The following is a 22,871-nucleotide window of genomic DNA, read 5'->3' on the forward strand; positions in this document are numbered from 1 at the left end:
AGCACAGATGGGGGCTGGACATGTGGCAGCACTGGAGCGCAGTGTTGCGATTGCCAGCGAGCTGATCTACCTGCATCATCTCTCTGCATTGTACGACCAACCCCAAGGTAGACGATTTCCGGGCAGACCTCCAAAGAAATAGATTGATAGCTGGGAATCAGCATCGCAGGAGCTCAATCGATCTTAAAAACAAGCCACTAGGCCTACGGCAAAAAGAAGAAGAGGAGAAATAAAGGTTTATTTCAAAGAAATGAGCCTCCAACACAAATTAATAATTTGAACAAACGGTAAATTTCTCACAGTTCCGCCAACGAATGGAACGGACTATTTATAAAAGCTTTCTGATTTAATTCACCAGAAAAATCTGATCGTCTCGAAAGTAAAACAATTAAATGTGTAACAATTTTTTTTTTAAGTATTTATTTAATATTGCTCTGGATTGGTCCCTGAAGCGCAGAAGTACAATATAATATAATAGAAGTATAATTCATATAATTAACGATCAAGATAGCATTGCGTCAATACTATGCAGTGCCCTATGCACCATTGGGTGCGGACAAGGGTTAGAGAGAAAACAATTAGTTCACAAGTACTCATAACGTCGGATTTATAACAAGAAAGCGGCCTTTCCTCTGAAATAAACGTCGATGGGCCAGCCGCGGGCTCCCGATAATTCTGTATGACGGCAAATGCAGAACTTACAGAAATAAACGACGCGTCTGGACGCCCGCTCCCGGGCCAGTCACCGGAAGGCGTCGCCACTGGACGCGTGGACTTATGCCACAGACCGAAATACTCGACGGAAAGCTTCATCGAGCTTTCAAACTGTAAAACAGTATCAAATCAATCATATCCGAGTGAAATATGCATATCAATATATTCAAAAATATGGATTAAACCCCACATAACAATATAAATTCGACAGTAATCAATCTAAAGATATAAAGCAGTTTGAAAACTAAACAAAAAAACTCTTCATAATTCTGTGAACATCAACGATAAAACTCAATCTTTCAAATAAGTGAACAGTTTTTTTTTACGATTTTAATCAGTTATTTTGTGCAGTGACCATTTTTTTATTATAACAGTAAAGTTTGTGTGTTTTGTTAATGTAACTAGCATTTTTACGCTGTTTTTGAAGTAGACAATATTTAAACATTTAAAATCTGTTAGATAAAGACACATTGGAGAGCCAAATTTCATCCATCGCCACTCATGTGAGTAACAATAGAATGACTCATTTTTACTATTCAAAACCTTGCCAAGGTATTAAAATGTACATAGTTATTAGTACACATACAATATTATTATAATCTTATGTAGGTAAATGTAGACAAATGGTACCTATATGTTATCCTTTGAAGTAAGTTTTACAGTGATGTATAACCCTGTTTAAATTATATATGTGGTTGTTTCCATTTTTAATACTTGCTTTTAAAAAAGGGTTGTTTGTCAACCAATTCAAGTCAGTTTGTCAAACAAAATGTGTGATTTACCCCTTAAGATATGTCAATGCATATAAAATAAGAATAATTATTCTTATATTTTGGATGTTATAACCATCGTTTTCTCAAAATGCTATACACATTTATGCATAATATAGAAATATGGTATGTTGACTATCGGAGAAAAAATTGAACCAAAAAGTTTTAAACTGTCATATATGTACCTATACATAAAATATATTGAAATTTTTAAACGATTTTTTATTAATATAAAAGTGAATTAATATGACGGAAGTATCAGTCGTTAAGTAAAATAAATAAAGAATAAGAATTAAAAATTGATGAGCACTTGCTTTTTACGTTTGCGAGAAATTAATAAATATTAAAATCGTCGACTAAATTTTCAGTCAACCCTTACATATTTATGGTTTTTTTTCGAAATTAAAGCTCACCAGAATTGAGTACATTTTTTGAATGTGTATAACATCAACAGTCGTACAATTATACTTTAAATGTATGTTAACACGATATTTCAGAATTTGTAAAGAAAAATATAGCAACAATTTTTGTTATTTAGTTGCGTTAAAGCTTGGAGGGTTTTTACAAGTATATCACATAAAGAGAACGATTTAAAAATTAAAATAAAAAATTTGAATACTTATTATGAATATTACTATACGAGTACTTACTATGTTTTTTTTTTGCTTTTTGACGAATTTATGTTATTGATCACCTTCATCTTATGTAAATAGTTTTTTTATCAAAGTCTGCTTCATGAATTCAAAAGCTTAATTTAACGTCAACATTGCTTAGTGCATTTTTTTTTAATTTTTGTTTCTTTTTTATTGCGGCAAACAAGGTGATGATTTATAATTTACAAACCACTTAAGTAACACTGTAGACATTTTTTAAATCTTGGCAACTCGAAATGGGTCGCGTACCACGGGTTCATAACCTCTGGTGAGCAGATTCGTGCATATGAAATTGATTACGATATGTTATGTCGCTACCCTCAATGAATAACTTCGAATCTAAAAAAAAACGCGAGAGTTTTATGTGACAAATGGTTGTAAAAAAAGAAAAAGAAAAAGTGGATTTTTTATTACGTTCAAGGGAAGGTGTGAAGTTTATTTATTTACAAACGATACAATAATATCCTTTTCATACATACTTTTGAAACTTATCATATTATAGACAACACAGAGAGATGTAATAAAATACAAACAATATTAAAATAGCGAAATGTTTAAATAATGTAAGTTTGTTTATAAGCATTATCGATTGAGTTTACAGAGGTGTGTTAAGATGGATAGGATACGTGGATCGAATGAGCGAGGAAAAAAACGATAAAATAAATATACGAGGCGTTGTGAGGTAAATGATGTATGTATGAGTTCCAAGAATTTGACCAGTGTGGTGGTCAATCATGGGTATAATTATGAATGTTGCATGTGCGTAAAGTGATCACTTAACCAGCCTATGATTGCTCATAAACCCTGTAAATATCCAGACATCCAAATTCTTCTTTATCTTTATTGAGATGTCATAATAATGTGAAAATAACTCCGAAAATGGAGAAAACCCAGATTTGTGAAAAAGCATTTAGACACACTCAAAATGTGTCTTATTCTATGTTTAGATATAAATTAATTATCTGGCAAAGGAAATGCAGCCCTCATGAAATTGTATTGTCAATTTTTTTAAATTAATTGAGTAAAACTTTTAACTAATCAATTCATATATCAACAGAATAGTTTTAAGGGGACACCCGTAAACACACAATTCAGTAAGCGACCGGCTGCGTGAGCAGCCAGGCGCGTAAATCCTTACATTTCAATAACTCTTTTCTTATCAAAATCATATATTTATATAATTTTTATTTTAAGCACTTACTTTGTGATTTTCCATTTTATAATTAAAATAATACTTTCTTTTAAAATCACTATTAAAGTAGTGATTTTAAAACAAAGTTACATTTTAATTATTATCATATCGTAGTCATACAGGAGAAAGTGACCAAGTGCATTTTTTGCAAAAACGTGATCATTGACTATTTGATATCTTACTAGCTTAATATTGCCATGAAAAAAATCCCAAAGGATTTTAAACTTGGAAGTATAGTATATTGATTTGTTGAAAATTACTAACTGCATTGGTGTTTATTTTCTTGCCAAGCAATAATAATAATAATAAAACCCTTATCCGCACCCCAATGGTGCACAGGGCACTGCGTCATATAAACGCAGTGTTATGTTGATCGTTTACACATGAAGGAAAGGTGATCAGCCCTCAGCTTCAGGTACCAGTCCTGGGTAATATTGAATAAATATTACAGTGAAAAAATCACTTAAATTTATTTTACCCCCCTTGGGAATCGAACCCAGGACCTCCAGAACGGTAGCCGAGCGTGCTGACCATTACACTACGGAGGCGGACGTAAAAATTTGCCAAGCAAAAGTGACTTAAATGACCCTTCTGAACATTTTACGTTTTGGTAGTTGGGCACATTCTCCTGTACGACTACGATATATTTATTTTCAAAAAACTTATTTTCTGTATACAAAAACGGTGTTTTAAGCAACAAAACTTAAAAACATACATTAAACGTTACCCGGGTATAATGAAAATTAAGTTGCGGGCTATCGAATATTCCGTTTTAAGCGGTTTAAAACCGAGTTTTAGGTGGTTTTTAACCTGCTAAATGAAAACGTTTTTAAACCGCCTTTACGTCCGTAGAAATGAGCAAAACCATGTTAACGTACTCGTACACTTTGTAGTGTGCCCTTACCCTTGAATTCCCGCTCGAAAAATTCCGAATTTTCGATCACTATAAATTAAAGTGTCTCCCGAGAGTTCGAATTCCGAGTGTCTTGGCGGATTCTCAAGATATTTTTAAAAATCTGCCAGACGGGATAAGAATGCAGAAAAACATTTATTTTATAGAAAACAAAGAGAATTTGTTGAAACAATAAGTTCCCATTGTGTAGAGATACAATAATTATGAAGGTATTGGTAATTTAATGACGATATTGTTACTTTCTCTCAAAAAAACGAGGATGAAAGTAGACTGAGTGCAGTCAAAATGCGAAATCTCTCAGACAAATGTATATACTGTATACTTTATACTGGGAACAGAGTGAATTGTTCTCTAAAATCAGTTTAACGGAGTCCCGGTTCCAATCTTAATGCATGGACGTGAAGCATGGAGTTAGCAAAAGAAGGATGAAAGTAGACTGAAGGCAGTCGAAATGTGATCTCTGAGATAAATGTGCGGCAAAACGATGTATGATAGATGTTCGAATGGTGATATAAGGAAATAATTCAATTCAATTCAATTCAATTCAATTTATTCAATAATTAATATATACATTACAAACAAACATTTAAGGCGTATACATTAAAAAAAACAAATTAAAAATTACACAAGAAGACTCTTGTTAAATGTGTAGAAGAATCTCGCTTCGGAAAACTCCTTCGGACACATGGAACAGATCAATATCCAATGTGATATTGTTCAACATAGCGGTAGCTCTTCCTACAGGCATAACCATCGGCAGGTTGGTCCTGTGTATAGGAATCTGAAACAATCTATGCCGACGCTGTCTTAGGTAACTATCGGGAACATACACACCAATGCTCTGGATAATTTCAGGATTATCGATCATACCGCGCAACAATCGATAAAAATGCGTAATCAAATACGCATTCCTTCTAGTCTCTAAACTATTGTAGCCAAGCATACCCTGGAGAAACTGGGTCGGGTAGAGCCAAGGATAATAGCCGTACTCTCTCATGTAGAGATACCTCAAAAACTTCTTTTGGACTTTCTCTACCATAAGAGAGTACTTAAGCTCGTGTGGCCCCCAGATCATCGAGCCACTCTCGAGTCTACTTCGCACCAAGGAGTTATAAAGAGTTCTCAGCACGCGGGTATTTTCGAAAACCCTGGCAGTACGCAGAACAAATCCTAGCATTTTCAATGCATTACTACTGACTGCCTCTATAATGCAAGGCTGAGTTAAGCATGATACTGGTGAACACGATTTTCGGGTCTGGATTCTGCATATGATATTTTGGTTTCTCCTAAGTTACAAATAAAGAAAAAAACTAATTTTCCGATCAAAGTTTGCTTTTGAAAAAACTAGAGCGATTTTTCGAATTTTCAAGAAAAATGACTTTATTGTATATTTTCTTTTCTTAATTTATTTTTTGATTATGTTTAAAAAAATCTGGCCTTCAAAAACTTTTAATTACAGAATTATAATAAACAATAGCATATAAAATGTAAAATAACAAAAAATCTAATTGAAAAATTAATATTTCTAGTAGTTATTTGGGCTTTCTCGTATTAAACCCCAAATGTAATCTCTCTTAAAGTCTTTCAAAGTCCATCACATCTTAGTGAAAACGTTTTTCTTGCTCCTTTAAAGGACTAATTATTGAAAAATTATATTTTTGAATGAATTATGTTTAGATACTATGTTATTTTAAAATTTGAAATTAATCCTTAGTAGATATTAGCTGAAATACTGAAAAATTTTATTCCCATGTTTTTTTAACTACTTTCACAACTTATTACTTATTTCTTTACAATTATTATTCCTTCTATTACTATCATCATTCGATTTCTCTGCAAGTGTAGGCAGAGAGGTTGGAACGTTATACTCGTCTTTCCTGACATAAATGCCAAATTGTTTACACCGCAGTTATTTATACTGTAATTTAATATTTTTAATAGAGAATCATATCAACCTTCTTTTATAAACTAATTATTTTTTACATTTTTAAATATCTACTCAGGTAGGCAATCATATTGTCTTTAAATCGATCCAGGTGCAATTTTAACATATGAAGTTTGTGGGACATTCTTCAGCCCATAATTTTAAAGCTTTTTTCAGTATTTTTTTCATAATTTTAATCTCTGTTGTTACTAAAAAAACCCATGAACTACTACTTGAAGACTCTTCTAGGCGTGTTTTCTGTGAAAAACAGGCTTCATTAGCTTCGCGAAGCGTAAAATTTGTTACCAAAGCATTTTTTTTAAATAATTACTTTAAAAAAATCTTAGTAAATAAAACAGAATGAATCAACATCCTATTAACACTATCTTGATGCTATTTTCTAAGTTTAAAATACTCAATGGTGGTTATTACAGCTACGACAGACACACTCGATAGTAAACACTCACTATTGTACCATTCACAAATAATATGCAATTTTCTTTCGGGTTTATCAAAGTGCTACCAACTGTTTCTCATAAAATCAATTAAAATCTTTAACACCTTCTTATCGACGTGAATCAGACAAAACCAAAATTTAAAAGCTTAAAATGGTAATTTAAATGTTTTTTGACTTTTAGAATCAGAATCCAAGCATGAGATCAGAAAACCAAAAAAAGTTTTTTTTTGTTGTTGACTAGTGTTATCGATAAAATTAAGAAAGGTATGTTGAGATAGTTTGGTCATGTGAATCAAATGAGTGAAGAAAAAATACTACGTAAAACAAATTAATGAGGAATGTGGTTGTAATAGAAGTGAAGGAAGACCAAGGATAACTTGGCGTTATAAATATTTCAATTACTTGGACGTGGTCAGGTCAGGAGTCGAAATAATCATCAAGTATGTATGGGGAGATGCATAAATGTAAAAGAGGCGAAGGTTTTACAATTTTATGGCTTGATAATCAAAATTCTTTTTACTAATAGAGGTATGCATTAAAAAGTTTTTATAATTTGTTTCTGTGTTTTGGATCTTGTAATTCTATGTATTTTTCCATAAAGTGTGTTAATTATAAATTGTGTGCTTTGCTGGAAGGTGCTTTCTTTTGTTTATGAGTGTAATTCTTAAGTGCATATGTAAGGGTTATTTTAATATGTAGTTGTTTGACTGTCATAACTTATAATTTCTCTTACATTTAGTAATTTGTCTCGGAACTTAATTTTTAGAAAATAAAAATTTTTGGAAAATTAATAAAAAAATTTCGGAAAGTATTAATTTTTGGGCAAAAACAACACTTTTTGAGGCTGCATTATCCGTACCACCCCAACCAATAATCAAATATTGTAGAATATGGTAACATAAAGCTTACTATTTTTATACAAATTGTTTTTTGTATTTATGATATTACGTATGGTTATAAAGATACAAATAAGTTTTATCAGTTGGCGAATCTCATTTAAAGTTTTTATCTATTTGTATACTTAAATATGTAAAATATTGTCTTTTTTTGTCAAAGCAGGGAAATTATATGTTATTTTATTATTTCAATAATCTAGGTTAATATTTTTTTATGCAAAAAATGGTCCCAGAACTCGCTTTATGTCCAGCTTTTTCTTTAAAAAAATATTTAAATATTCATTACAATACAATATTTTATTATTTTGATGAATTATATAAATATAGATTGTTATAATGTAACCGCAAACATTGTTTCGTCTAATTGATTTTGAAAATAAAAATAAAAAATCCTTGAAAAAAGGTGTTGGAACGCCGTCCCACCGCGTTACATGGAAAAAAAGCCCTGACAAAAATTATTATGGAGTTTTATGTTGAAATTTACATTTCCCATGTTTTAGTGTTTATTTGGAATATAATAAAATTACTTTTAATTTTATTATAAAAGGTTAAGTTATTAACTGCTAAAAATGCTAGAAAGTCCTTAAAAGAATTGCTCATATCATAATATGCATAGTGATAGTCAACAGGTTTTGAACCAGAATTCAAGCGTATAATTTGTAGGGCTATAATATGATAACTCTTATAGTTTCAATTTATCTTTCAACATTAGTAATTTTTGGATCATTTCCAACTGCTTTTATCTTGTTCTAAGCTATTATCAATGTAGAACAACGAGTTGTAGAATGAACTGTTTGTGTCGAGAACAAATCAAAGAGTAAACAATTATGGTCGCTGTTTATCTACACACTGTATACATTAAAATATAAATGTTCGTTCGTTAAAATATTTTTAATCCCCCTAAGTTATTTTCTGCTTTCTTTAAAATTTTGACCAATTGTTGTGTTCGAATAATTGTTTGTTTTTATAAGACAAGTATTTTTTCCTCTGAAAGGTAAAAATATATTTTCTAACAGTTTTTACCGTAATGGCAGCGCCATCTGTTCGATGTAACAGCAACACGCGCAATATTAAACATTGCTCATACCAAACAGCGTGCTTCTTGATAGCTTTCATCCTTTCAGACAGTGGCGTGCACAGAGTTTTTAATCAGGGTAGGAAGTAGGGTTTTGTAAGGATATATTGAAAGCTGTCCCACCGCATGCCCAGATCTGATACAGAAGCATCTAGGCTTCCTGACAGATCTGCTCTTGCTGAGTAATTTTTTTTGTTGAACTAAGTTGCGAAATTTATTGAAAATGTGAAACAACATAAAATTGTATCCCGATTTTACTGTGAATTTACATTTAAAAGCTTTCAATATACCTGTCACTGCCAATCTAAATAAGGTTTTGTTTTGGTTTTTTAAGGATAAGGCATAGTAGGCACTGGTCGTGTTTCTATAAGTAACGTGAGTAATCCAGGGTAGGCACTGCTTTTCTGCCATTATAGAATGCACGCCTCTGGTTTCAGAAATATAAAACATATGCCTTAATATAAGCCTTCAACATGTGCCTCTGTTTAATATCTCTCAAAGGCTCTCATTGACAAACAATTATGAGGCCATGACAGCTTTAATTAATTTCGTCAAAATATTTAAACCATTACCATTACTGTAACTGTTATCAGACAAATTATATCGTGATAGCAATGCAACCATTTATTAATGTTATTTTTTGACATCTCAACATGGATGAAGAAGAATATAAAAGTCTGGGCATTCACGGGCAAACGACCGTCATAGGCTGGTTTAAGTTAATATGCCAAAAAATAATATGAAAAATAACTCCTTTAATTGGAGATAATCCAGATTTGTGAACAAGTATTTGGACTTTGGACACACTCAAAATTTTGTAAACAATTTTTTTGTCAACAAAAACAGAATTTAACAGATTAATTTTGCAAACCTTTGAAAAATGAGAATTGGGCAAACAGTCCAATTAGGAAAAAATGTTTACGCTTCGAATTTGGCCAAATACCCATGGTTGGTCGGCGAACGAAACAATCGTCACAACTTGGCAAAAGGTTAAGTCGATAAAAAAATACAATGAACCAATGCCAAAAACGTTTTCTTTTAATTATTATTATTATTACTCGCGTGTAAGTCCCTCATTGATATTGTACGTATGTAGCTTGGTCTCCAAGAGTGGACGTCGTTCGGAATTCAGATGGGTCACTTCTATTTTTTGCGGTAACATACGTAACCTTCTTATATTATCTACTTCATTGGAAGTTCGAATCCGACGTCACACGTTGATACATACCTAGTATTTTATATCCACAGAACAGCTGTCTGAATTTAAAATTCAGTAATGCCCGGTTTACACGAGGCAAGTATGGCTTGCTATTTGAATGGGCTGAAACCAAAGCAAATAACATATGCACATTTTAGACTGTAATATTGCGTATTTTTTGTACAGTATACTGAATGATTTTATAACCATAAACAATGTGTCGCTATCGTTGACTTTTGATTATTGCGTCATCACCAGATTCATAAATTTCGACGATGTATTTCAGTCATTACTAATTTTATTACTGTTTTCAAACAGTTTATTTCACAATAGGAAAAAAAAACAGATTTTAGCCATTATTTTATTTAGATCCACCTCTGTGGTGTAGTAATCAGCGCGCTTAGCTACTGTGCTAGAGGTCCTGGGCTCAATTTCCAGGAGGGCCAAAATAAATACGGATGATTTTCACTTTCATATTTATTTTATATAACCCTGGTACAAGAAAAGCAGGACAATTAACGATCAAGATAACACTACGTCGCTACTATGCAGTGCCCTATGTACCACTGTAAATGGATAAGAGTTAATAAAATGATGTAGGTACTATTAAAAATGACTGGGAAATAATTGTTCCTACTGAGCCAATCAAAAGTATATTTACCACATGCTGTCCATGGTTGTATGAATGGGGAAGTATGGTGTATTTTAAAATTAAATCTTTCAAACGAAGCCAATGGTTTTTTCATTAATATTTTGAGATGTCGTATGTCATATTCGTATACGGATGACGACGGCATAGATGTTATCCTCGAGTCAAACTAGCGTTAAATAATCTGAGTCACTTTATCATAATGAGACTTCTTTGCCATACTAGTTAATATGACGTACATATGAGCTATTGTTTTTTAGTTAAAAATATCTATGTAGTTAATATGGATTGTAAATAAGGCTCATTCAGGTAAATTTGCGGGTTTGAAATTAGTAAAAAAAATCGCGTATTTAGAAAAGAAAAAAGAAAACAAAAGAATTATAAAATTTTGTTTTTATACATATGTTTTTGAAAAATAGTCCACCAAACTTTCGCAATAAAACTGTCGAGGAGGTGTTTATACAACTCACGGAAATATAATAAAGTAATGCGTATCCTTGTCAACTCGCTCTCCAGCACGCACCATGTAAACTTGGACTAAACTACTAGGAATAGGAAACTATGAAAAGATAACCAGGGCACCGATCCCACACGGAAAATAACGTTATACTCGTAACCAATAGTGTAAATAACTGTTACTTTAATTCGGTAATCATTATTTTTCGGTATATTTAACGCTTGGCAATATGGATCGAAAATCATTGCCAAAGTCATTAGAAACAAAAAGACCAAAAGTTATATTAAGGTTAATAACAATACATAGTTAAAAGTTTAACTTCCCTGTGGTATCTTAGCCCTGCTTTTGAATGACATTTTAAAGATAACTCCTTTACTATACAATGTACAATAGATAACTTCAACATTACTTTCTATACTTTGATTTCTAACTACTTTCCCACTTCGAATCTCAATCAGTTTTGTCAGATAGATTATAGATCAGAAGATAACGATTGTTTTTTGGCGAATAAAAATAACATGTACACTATGTACATAAAGCGTTATCTAATCAAATGAAGTATGTAATCCCAGCCCAGGTTTCTTTAAAAATATATATATGTATATATATATATATATATATATATATATATATATATATATATATATATATATATATATATATATATATATATATATATATATATATAATGATTATCACGTTTTTTACACGCTTCATTTTTTTTTTTAAGTTTCAATAATCGAAATACCATATACAGTGAAACCTCTATCTATCGTTCCTCAATAATCGTTTTCACGGATGTGTCGTTTATTTCTTCTATCCCGACTTAATTTCATACTAAACTAAACCGCGTCGATCGTTTTTCTATCGCCATTTACCGCATTTATCGTTTGAATCAAGCTGCATATTGATACATTTTGTCTGTTTTTTTACATAATTTCCAATTTTCTTACATTCAACGGCAACGTATGGGATAGAAACTATCGAAAGCTTGTGTAACCGATAGCAGGAGAGGTCGATATTGATGAAAAGGAGCCGCTGCCTGTACCTGCATGTCCAGAAGCGTGCACACTCTTTGAAAGAAAACTTTCTACAACGCACATTCAATAACCGATGCCGAAAAAAATACTATTTGCAAAGCCGAAAATATACTATTGACTTACGAAAATAAAATAGTTAAAAAACAAAAGTATTTTCAAATTCTATTCAGGTTTGTATTTTTTTTAATAAATGCATTTGCATCTGAAACATGTATTCTTCTTAGAATTTTAGCATACGAATGGTTATGCAGATTGGGAGGACGGTATCTTTACTCGGTCGTATCTATTTGCGTATTGACCTCATAATCCCGCATTCATTGTTTTCCCGCATTCATAGTTTATTTTAATAGGTCCCTTTAAAAACGATAGATAGAGGTTTCACTGTAATGGTTTCCAAGTTAAAAAAGGAAAAGTTATTTTTTTTCTATATGTGTGAAAATGCAAAATTATTCAACTAACAAACGAATAATAGACACGTTTCTAGTATGACGATTAATTTCTTTTCTTAAATGATGTTTATTTAATATAATACATAAAATATACTAACATTGCTAATGCAAAATGGATTACTGAATTTTCAGTACCTACAGGTACAAAAAGGAAAATGAAATCGCGTAGATTTCTACTAGCGATTGTAAATCTCTGAGCGGCCATTTCATTTCTGTATATTTTAAAGTAAAACAAATCAACTTCATACTGAAAAAGAAGCGTCTCATTCCAATAAGTATATAAACGAGGCGTTTTTACATGTTTCCCGCTCAAAAGTTTATGAAGATTAATATCATTTGGAATAAAACCAAATATTTCGGCAACCGATGTAATGGGTACTAATACTCGTAAAACGAATCCTACTGAAACGATTTCGAATATTGATCAAATAATCGATTAAAATCGGTCACGATTGATCAGTTAATTAATAATATGTAATCTTAAAGGCGTCTAAATTTTTTATTTATCGAAAAAGTAAAAGATAATTTTTTTTTATTATTTTCCAAAAATTTAATTTCATACTATTTCTGTGAACCTAAGCGGCTCATTATTATAAATAGGTATCTAATTGTGGTAGAGTGGGTTCGAACCGAGAAACTCTGACTCAAGAGTCCGCGACACTAACCAAGGGACCAATTTAAATTTAAATTTGTCATATTGAGATACCCAGCAGGTTTCGTCCTTACTTGCCCAAAAAGCCTTCCTTATGTTTAAATTCTTGATGATTCTTTTAGTAAAATAAACAAAATCTGCGAAAAGTATTTTCACTTTTCACTGATTTTTTATTCAACACCAACTTCCAAAATGTTGCAGAAAGGATAAAGTAACTTATTGAATTTCATTAATTTATTCGGCAGTCACCTTGAGGTAATATCTATTCATTTTTAATTTAAGTTTTACTTGGTAATTCGAATACTTAAAAGTCGTAAACTGCAACAATTTGAAACAATATAAATTCTCAAAAGTATAAATAATAATAAGCCCGTAATTAATAATATGACAATGACTTATGTCTCTCCCCTATTGTCTATGTTCCCACTGAAAAAAATATATATGGAACAGCTATTACAACGTCCAAGGACTTAATTCAGGACTAAAATTCAGACTTAGCTTCACATACGGTGTTTGAAAATGATGCGCAATGCATCAAAACACATGTCACAAAAGATTTTAAGAAAAAGTGGTATTTACCAAGTAAACCTTACCTTCTTGAAGACTAAGCGCAAGAGAGATCACCTTGCCTTCATGTAAGTAACGATCAAGAAAACACTGCGTCAATACTATGCAGTGCCCTATGCACCATTGGGTGCGAATAAGGGTAGAGAGAGTTATTGAAGACTGGTTCGACGCTTGGCCTACTTTGTGAGCCTTCCGCCACTTCCGAGTATAAAGATGAAGTGTATATTTAGTATAATCAAATCGTTATTGTTAAAAATAGTCCCGGAAATGTCAGTCCGGCCGAGCGCAATCACCTCCTTTGGGTCTTGTGCACCCGCGGAACTGCTGCCAGCTCGTTAACCCTTTCATCATCAGTCATTAACCTTTTTAGATTTTTTTTTAATTACCTAACATCCAAGTGACTCTGAAATCTAGCTACGGCTTATGCAACACCGTTTATCATGTCCCTACTCAGGCTTCAACTTTATAAGATTCATAGCCTATGCCTACTTGTGAGTGGATTTACTCTTTATGTTTAAAGTTACTACAATTTCATGTAATTCATGAGTGAAAATTCTAGGCAAAAACACTCGCTATCTCGCTAGAGGCATGAGTTTATACATTTCATTGATTCTAAGTTAGCAGTGAAGTTACTTAGGTGAATGATTTTAAACCTTTTTAGAATTGAGATTTTTTTCCTTTTTAGGTGTGCTAAAAATGCTGACTTTATTGCAAAAATAATCCATTTCAAATTAAGTAGATATTGTAGAAGCAAAACCAGGTTTTAAAAAAATGTATTACTTTTTTCACTAAAAATTAGGTGACTAACTAAAAAATCTAAACATCACGCCGTTTCCTCGCAGGGGTACCCAGAGAGAATAGAACGCCACACTACTCTGTCTTTGCAAACATTCTTCGCCTATTCCACTTTCATGCATCTTCTCATACATATGTACTCGCCGATTACTTCGACTCCTGATCCGACCGCTTTTAAGTATTTGACCTAGATACGTGATCATTCCAACTTTTCCTCGGTCTTCCTCTACTCCTTTTTCCAACTATATTCGCCTCGTTAATTCGTTTTACCGTTCTTTCCTGACTTATTCATTCCATTTTTTGTTTTGTTTTTGTGTTTAAAAGAGAAATATTTATGTTTTTATTATTTAAACAAATATTTCAATTTCATACTATTTATGTGAGCCTGAGCGGCTCATTATTAGAAATAGGTATCTAATTGCGGTAGAGGGGTTCGAACTGAAAAACTCTTAAGAGTCCGCGACACTAACCACGGGACCACAACCCGACACCATTTCAAAACCATCTTATCTCACTTTTCTTAATTTTAGAAAGCTCATTTCAGCTTAGCATTCTTTCCTTATTTCACCATTCGGACATCTATCATACATCGATTTGCCGCACAAAATTTTATTAAATTTGTGAATATTATTTACGATTGGAAATGCGAACGCCGCGACACAGCCTCCCAAAATACTCTGAATTCATCGTCGGTAAATCGACGGCCGTGCTTTTTGCAAAGTATACCGAGTCGATACATCGATTCTCAACACTCATACAGTCATATATACATACGTATGTATAATGAATATAAGAGTTGAAATCTCAAAAGTACAAGAACTATTGGACAATTTATATAGCGAAAGAATCAAATGAGACATGGTACATTAGACGTGTATTAGGAATTACCATATTTTCCAACCATAAGATGCACCTTTTTTCCAAAAATTCAACGAAACAATGGGTTCCAGCTTTTAAGATTTTCATCTCTTAAGGTTCCATCATTTAGCTCTTTAGAGCTGAATGCGGCGTATGGTCCTATTTTTAAAATTCGTAGATATATTTTAAGGTTTATTTTATGGTCTGATGCATCTTATCGTCCGGAAAGTAAGGCAGTACCTAGGTATCTATCTAAATTTGACTTATGGTAGAAAGCACTCCGATGAGAATGTACCAAACGATATTCCGAGGTCTCTCAATATCATATCAACATAAAAATCTAAATAAAAATGTTATCTATATCAATCGATCGATGGGATAAACATCCGTATTCAGTAGCCAAAACACTTTTGTGAGTTTCATTAAACAAAATGATGTATTATAAAAACAAGAACGTTGTGGTTATGAGATTTTTCATGTTAAATAAATATTTGTTTAGAACTCATATGTATTGATTTGAAACGTTTAAAATATTTACTTGAATATCCCTAATCGTACAATATTTTTTATTTGAATATTTGGTTCTCATTAAGGCATCACGAACGTTCAAATAAGAACGCAATCGGCCGCGCTAGGGGCTAGACGTCTTTCCACAAAAAAAATTTTTAGTACCTACCTATATAATATTGGAGTAAGATTTTTTTACAATATATATTGATTTTTTTTAATCCTTACTTTTTAATACCACATTCTTACTTCAGCCTTCTTCTTATGGCTGTATTGAACAAAGACCTCCCTCTTGGACTTCCACAGTTCTCTGTCGGACGCGTCCCAATGGACCTTTCAAAAAGTCTCAGACAAATCTGTAATGCATCGTATTTACCTATTTTTTGTTTTTTATTTCTGAAGATATCAAACTTTACACATATATTTAAAATTCAACAATATCGTGTACAAGTGATATAGCCATTTGAAAAATAGTTTTTTCTTTTTGATTTTCAGTAAAGAGTCGAGAATGGTGAGATGGCTACAGCAACGCCCACAAGGAAGGCGCTCGTAGGATCGATTAATCGTATAAGAGAATTTGAACTAGAAAAGGTATTTTAGAAAGCTTTCTTTGTCATTATGTGTGTGTGTGTGTGTATATTTATATATACAGGATGATTTTTTTTAGAGGTATACAAATTCAAATTTCCCGCAATAAATTGATGGTGGCACCCGCCGTGTGGCATGTTGCGCCATCTTGTTAAAATTACAGCTCTGTCACATCAATGCCATTCAACTGAGGTACGAAGAAGCCAGTAATAATGGTTTTGTAGCGCTCCATAGACCGTAACATTCTGGCCGGAACCGTCTTTAAAAAAATATGGGCCAATGATTCCACCTGCCCATAAAGCACACCGAACAGTGACTTTTAATGTATGTAAGGGCGTCTCGACAAGAGCTTCTGGGTTTTCTCCACTCCGAATTTGGCAATTCCGCTTATTGACATAGCCATTTAACAAAAAATGTGCCTCATCGGTGAACAAAATTTTGTGTTGAAAAAGATGATCAATCTGAATATTGTTTTCGGCCCATTCACGAACCTACTACGCGCATAATGGCCATTCAGTCTATTCATGGTGGAATGGCAAAACGTACTGACTACAAATCAACTGTCAACTGTCAAATTGACAGTCTGTAGAAACAATGTTGCCAGTTTAAAAACCAAAGTCAACATCAATTGTTAACTGTCAATTTGACAGTTTTTTTTTATTTATTTATTTTTTATTGTTTTTTTTTCTTTCATTAGCATGTTTATAATGCATTTAATTTATTTTCTGGCATTTTTTATTTATTTTGATAATGATAATTCCTTGAGCATCCTTTATCTTCAGGTATGCCTCGCCGAAGAGTTCGACATCCTGCAGATAGTCGGCGAGGGCTGGTTCGGCAAGATCCTGCTCGTGGAGCACCGCGGCACGGACACGGAGATGGTGCTGAAGGCGCTGCCCAAGCCCTACGTCAGCCTGAGGGACTTCTACAGGGAGTTCCACTACGGCCTGCACCTCGGCGCGCACAAGAACATCATCACCACTTACGACGTGGCCTTCGAGACCGCCGGGTTCTACGTGTTCTCTCAGGAATATGCTCCTCTTGGTACGCTAAATTTACTACTCACTGTCTAAGTTACAAACACTGCATATTATAGAAGTACGAATAAAACTTGATTGTAATATTATCAGTGCATATAGCGAAATGGGTCTGGAATGCTTATAATAAATATTGTACAATTTTTTTTCATCTCGCGTCACAACACTTTAGAGTCGATAATAACATAACGATTTCTTTATTATCTATTAATTAACTCTCTATCATTTGTCATTTATAATATATCATCTATCATCAATCATCTAACATCTATCATGTATCATCTATCAACTAACATCTATCATGTAATATCTAACATTTATCATATCCATATAATAAATAATATTTCATCTATTATCTACCACCTATCATCTGTCATCTATCATATATCATCTATTATCTATCGTCTATCATCTATCATCTATCATCTATCATCTAACATCTTAAAGGTGACAACTTTTGACGATTTTCGTCTTCTCCAAGCAGATATATCAAATACTTATATGTGAATGGGGAAGACGAAACAAACTAATGTTTAATGTTTCTAAGTGTTCGGTCACGTCTTTCACTAGGGCCCAAAAAACTTTATTTTATCGCTACAAAATGAACGACCAAAATCTGATGCGAGCATCGAATGTTAGGGATCTGGGCGTTACATTTGTGAGCACCCTGACATTTCACGATCACATAGAGGCAGTCAGTAATAATGCATTGAAAATGCTAGGATTTGTTCTGCGTACTGCCAGGGTTTTCGAAAATACCCGCGTGCCGACAACTCTTTATAACTCCTTGGTGCGAAGTAGACTCGAGAGTGGCTTGATGATTTGGGGGCCACACGAGCTTAAGTACTCTCTTATGGTAGAGAAAGTCCAAAAGAAGTTTTTGAGGTATCTCTACATGAGAGAGTACGGCTATTATCCTTGGCTCCACCCGACCGAGTTTCTCCAGGGTATGCTTGGCTACAATAGTTTAGAGACTAGAAGGAATGTGTATTTGATCACGTATTTTTTTCGATTGTTGCGTGGTATGATCGATAATCCTGAAATTGTCTGGAGCATTGGTCTGTATGTTCCCGATAGTTACCTAAGACAGCGTCGGCATAGATTGTTTCACATTCCTATACATAGGACCAACCTGCCAATGGTTATGCCTGTAGGAAGAGCTTCCGCTATGTTGAACAATATCACATTGGATATTGATCTGTTCCATGTGTCTGGGATTCTTCTACACATTTAACAAGAGTCTTCTTGCTCACTTTTAATTTGTTTTTTTAGTGTATACGCCTTAAATGTTAGTTTGTAATGTCTATATTAATTATTGAATAAATTGAAATTAAAAAAATTGAAATTGAAATTGAAATTGAATTGAAAATCTATCGTATGTCATCTATCATCAAATATCTAACATTTATCATACATAATATATAATATTTCATCTAGCATCTATCATCTGTCATCTATTATCGGTCATCTATCATATATCATCGGTCATCTATCATATATCATCTATCATCTAACATCTAACTTCTATCATTTTTCATATAGGTATCACATATCATTTATCATATGTCATCTTTCATCTATCATATATAATCTATCATCAACATCTATCATATATCATTTTTTATCAATCATCTAACTCTCTATCACGTATAAAAAAAAGTTTTACTTCAGAATGGTTTTCTGATGCACTGAGATTTTGTTTACTATTGCAGGAGACCTCACCTCGAATGTGTCTGACACCGGAATAGGGGAGCTCCACACGAAGCGAGTCGCCAAACAGCTGGGAGCTGCCCTAGATCACGTGCATGCCAGGGATCTGGTGCACCGAGATGTCAAACTGGACAATATACTCGTCTTCAAGTCGGACTTCTCCAGGATCAAGTTGTGCGACTTTGGCGAGACGAGAAAGTCGCAGACCGAAATCAGAAGGAGAAATGAGTGGTTGCCGTATTCGCCTCCAGAAATATTGCAAACCGCAGTGGAAGATACATACAAGTTTGTCTTTCTTTCATACTTAAAACCAAAAATATTCATTTTTATGCTATTCTTTTTTGTTTTTTTTTTTATTTCTTTTATCCAGTTATATTTTTTTAATATAAGTTATCCCCCTCCGTAGTGTAATGGTCAGAACGCTCTGCTACCATTCTGAAGGTCCCGGGTTCGATTCCCAAGGGGGGGTGAAATAAATATTGTACTGGTACCTGAAGCGGAGGGCTGATCACTTTTCCTTCATGTGTTAATGATCAAGATAACACTGCGTTTATATTACGCAGTGCCCTATGCACCATAGGGTGCGGATAAGGGTTTGAATGAATGAACAATTTCTATGCATTTCTACTTATATATATATATATATATATATATATATATATATATATATATATATATATATATATATATACAATTATATAGAATTTTATAATTTTAGTTGCGCTGAGCCTCTTCAAAAAAGAGACTGAGCTTTTGTGCTTGGAGAGGGACTTTTTTGTTCAAGACAAACTTAAACAAAGGAACTTTGTTAATATAAAACAAAAACCTTTAGACATATTTTAACTTATATATTTATACTATAGATCAAAGATGGGTAATAGAATAATAAAAAATTACCAAATAAAAGAAGTATAACTTTTTTTTTAAGTTACACCTCAATTCGGTTTTTACATTTGGTCACATAAAGCTAATCACACCAATCAGTGTGCGAATTTGGTTGTATATGAAGTATTTCTATCTCCTTATATATTTGACAATTTGACATCAAACACATGAGCTGGCTCTTAAGATATTTAAAAAAATGCGATTACCAATCCCAATCAGGCAACCGAAAAAATAAAAGTTATTCATTTGTCAAATTTCCAAATTTCACACCCAAAAACTTGCAATTTGATAACTACAAAAAAAATTGTACATCGCTCCATGTTTTCATATTTTTTTGAAAAAAAAAACTTTGTTTTCAGGGCAGTGACTTCTCACGACGTGTGGCAATTTGGCATAGTTATATTTGTATGTTTAACTGGATGTCTGCCATGGCAAAAGGCAGCTTTTGATGACCCTAGATATGTAAGGTGAGATAATTTTATCATTTTGGACCTTTTCACCTCCAAACATTATGTTATTTCACATACAAAATATATGGCATCATATTATAGACATTTTATTATGAAGCTGAATTTTTCCTTCTGGCTTTGGTATTTTATTCTCTTACTGGTAATGTTTCAGATATTTAAGTTGGTATAACACATCAAACCCACTTAGAAAACAGCCCAAGCTCTTTAAGCTGGTATCATCACGAGCGCAGAAGATGTTTAAGAGATTTTTGGAACCTCGTCCTGATAAGAGACCACCAGGACTCGGAGACCTGCACAAGTTCATGGAGGATCGATGGATGGCTAAGGGAATCAATGAGAAAAATGGAACAGGTAATGATAGTCACCATGCCCCTAATTTTATTATTATCTTTTGAGGAATAGTTTAGTAATATTATTTTCTCATTTGCAGCTGGCACTGAAGTTGATGAGCTCTGTCCGTCTATGTACAGTTTTCACAGTGATATAGATGAAAAAAATAAATTACTACACGTTCTACTCCAACACGGCATTGAAACAACAGTAGACAGAGTAGCCAAGAAGGCAAGAATTAAAGACTGGATTCAGAACAGCGTTATAGCTGAAGAGGATGAAAATGATGTAAGTACTGATTCAATGGACCGAATTTCGTACTACGAGTATCAACAAGAATAATTTATAACAATAGTTCCTGATGTCTATTGCTATAAATTACACGTGTAGTGTGCATGGTCGATGTACATTAAAAATGTATTTGTTTTTTATAGAATGACGACAGTTACTGCAATAGCAGATACCATTCTGATGAAGAAGATGGTGAAACAAGAGAAACTCTTCATCCAATAGAGAAAAATCACCAACGTTGGTCATCGATGAGATATGCTGATGAGAAACACATTAATCCTCGAACCGGGGAAGTTTCAGAAAAACAAACGAAGAAAGAGTCCATGAATGTATCTTATGACATGCAAAATATACAACCTATCACATCTGCAGATGTTGTAGTAAAATATGGCACAACCAAGGATGAGAGTCGGACACATGGGTCTGTAAAAGATAGCGCATATGGGTCTTTAGATAAAGGCTCTGTTCCCAACAATCACCTACAGAATAAATACTCAAATAACCGATCTAAACAACCGCAGTATCCCAGCCAACAGTTACAACAGCATCTGAAAAATCAAAACATCTCGATGAATACAAACTCACCTCATTATAAAAACCTACCCCCGCTGAACAACAATCAAAGTATGCGTAACGGTAATCTGTCCTCATCCAAAAGCAGTCCATATAGCTCTTCTGAAATAAGAAATTCTCAAGTTACGCTCCAGTCAAACAGCGCTTCGACTTCCACATCGACTTTAGCGCGCTCCTCTCCGCAGTCTCAAGCAGGCTCAGTACAAAGACCCGTAAGAAGTCCAAATAATAAATCTTTTGTCCCTATGAAAGATAGTCCGTACGATATGAATAATGGTTACCAAACAAAACCTAATGACGCAGCCGATGATGCTGAAGATCCTCCAATGAACGTCATACAAGGCCAAATGAGAATTAATCCCTGCGGGACTGCGCCTACAAATAATGTTAAAAGTAGAGTCATGAACCCAAAAACGGTTGGTCTAAATAATTCAATTAATGGTCCACAGTTGAAAAGCAGAGAAAGCCTTTTAACTGATAGTGAAACTCACGAATCACTTAACAAAATAAGACAAATGTTGATTGAGAGTAAAACAGGGCTTTCTGAATAAAACCAATTTTATAGAAAAATTGTGAAACAAATGAAAAGGCATAGACTGAAAATAACACACAAATTGCCTTCTCATTTTTCCAATATTGCTCAAAAATTATTCAATGCAAGTTGTACCTATTTAAATAATATAAAAAAATACTTCCATCTTTAAAAATATCTCATGTGTGTTTAATTAGGGACTTAAAATAATAGTAATATTTATTGTTTTGGTAGAGATTTCTTTGAAACTGAATAACTTATAAAGTTCTAATTTTTTGCAATCTTTTTGATAATTTTTGAAGTCATTATCAGTCAGCCTTTTCTAAAAAATAAAAATTCTCATTATTGATATAGTGTTATATTTATTGATGTAAAGTTTAATAATTCGTAAAATACTATTTGTATATTATGTACCTACTAAATATTAAATGTTTTTAAAAGACACATGTACTTGGGATATCCTAAATATTTAAAAAAATGTTTATGTTACTTTCATACAATAATAAAAATAATTGACAAGCTTTTGGCATTATTATTTATATTAATATATACATAAAGTTCAGAATAGACCACAGTAAACTAAAATAATTTTAAATCTTATTATGGCTTGTGAGGCTGATTTAATAAATAAATAAACATGTACGTATATACAATGAATTTAATTATTAAAGAAATAAATTCATTTCACT

The 22,871-nt window shown here is 32.9% G+C and overlaps 1 protein-coding gene across 1 annotated transcript; it reads left to right on the top strand.

Moving 5' to 3' along the window:
* The first annotated feature begins 740 nt into the window (after positions 1 to 740).
* On the top strand, positions 741 to 22,703 carry LOC148304948 (uncharacterized). The gene is made up of 8 exons (XM_088267488.1): positions 741 to 1,217; positions 16,262 to 16,357; positions 17,137 to 17,398; positions 19,104 to 19,386; positions 20,346 to 20,453; positions 20,608 to 20,807; positions 20,887 to 21,074; positions 21,221 to 22,703. The coding sequence occupies exons 2-8, from the start codon at positions 16,283 to 16,285 to the stop codon at positions 22,199 to 22,201; spliced, it is 2,097 nt and encodes a 698-aa protein (XP_088123614.1). The 5' UTR covers positions 741 to 1,217; positions 16,262 to 16,282; the 3' UTR covers positions 22,202 to 22,703.
* Positions 22,704 to 22,871: the final 168 nt, after the last annotated feature.

Source organism: Brachycentrus maculatus, unplaced genomic scaffold, assembly GCF_059751285.1.
Source record: "Brachycentrus maculatus isolate JH-2025_06_01 unplaced genomic scaffold, ASM5975128v1 h1tg000297l, whole genome shotgun sequence".
In the NCBI taxonomy this organism is placed as follows: domain Eukaryota; kingdom Metazoa; phylum Arthropoda; class Insecta; order Trichoptera; family Brachycentridae; genus Brachycentrus; species Brachycentrus maculatus.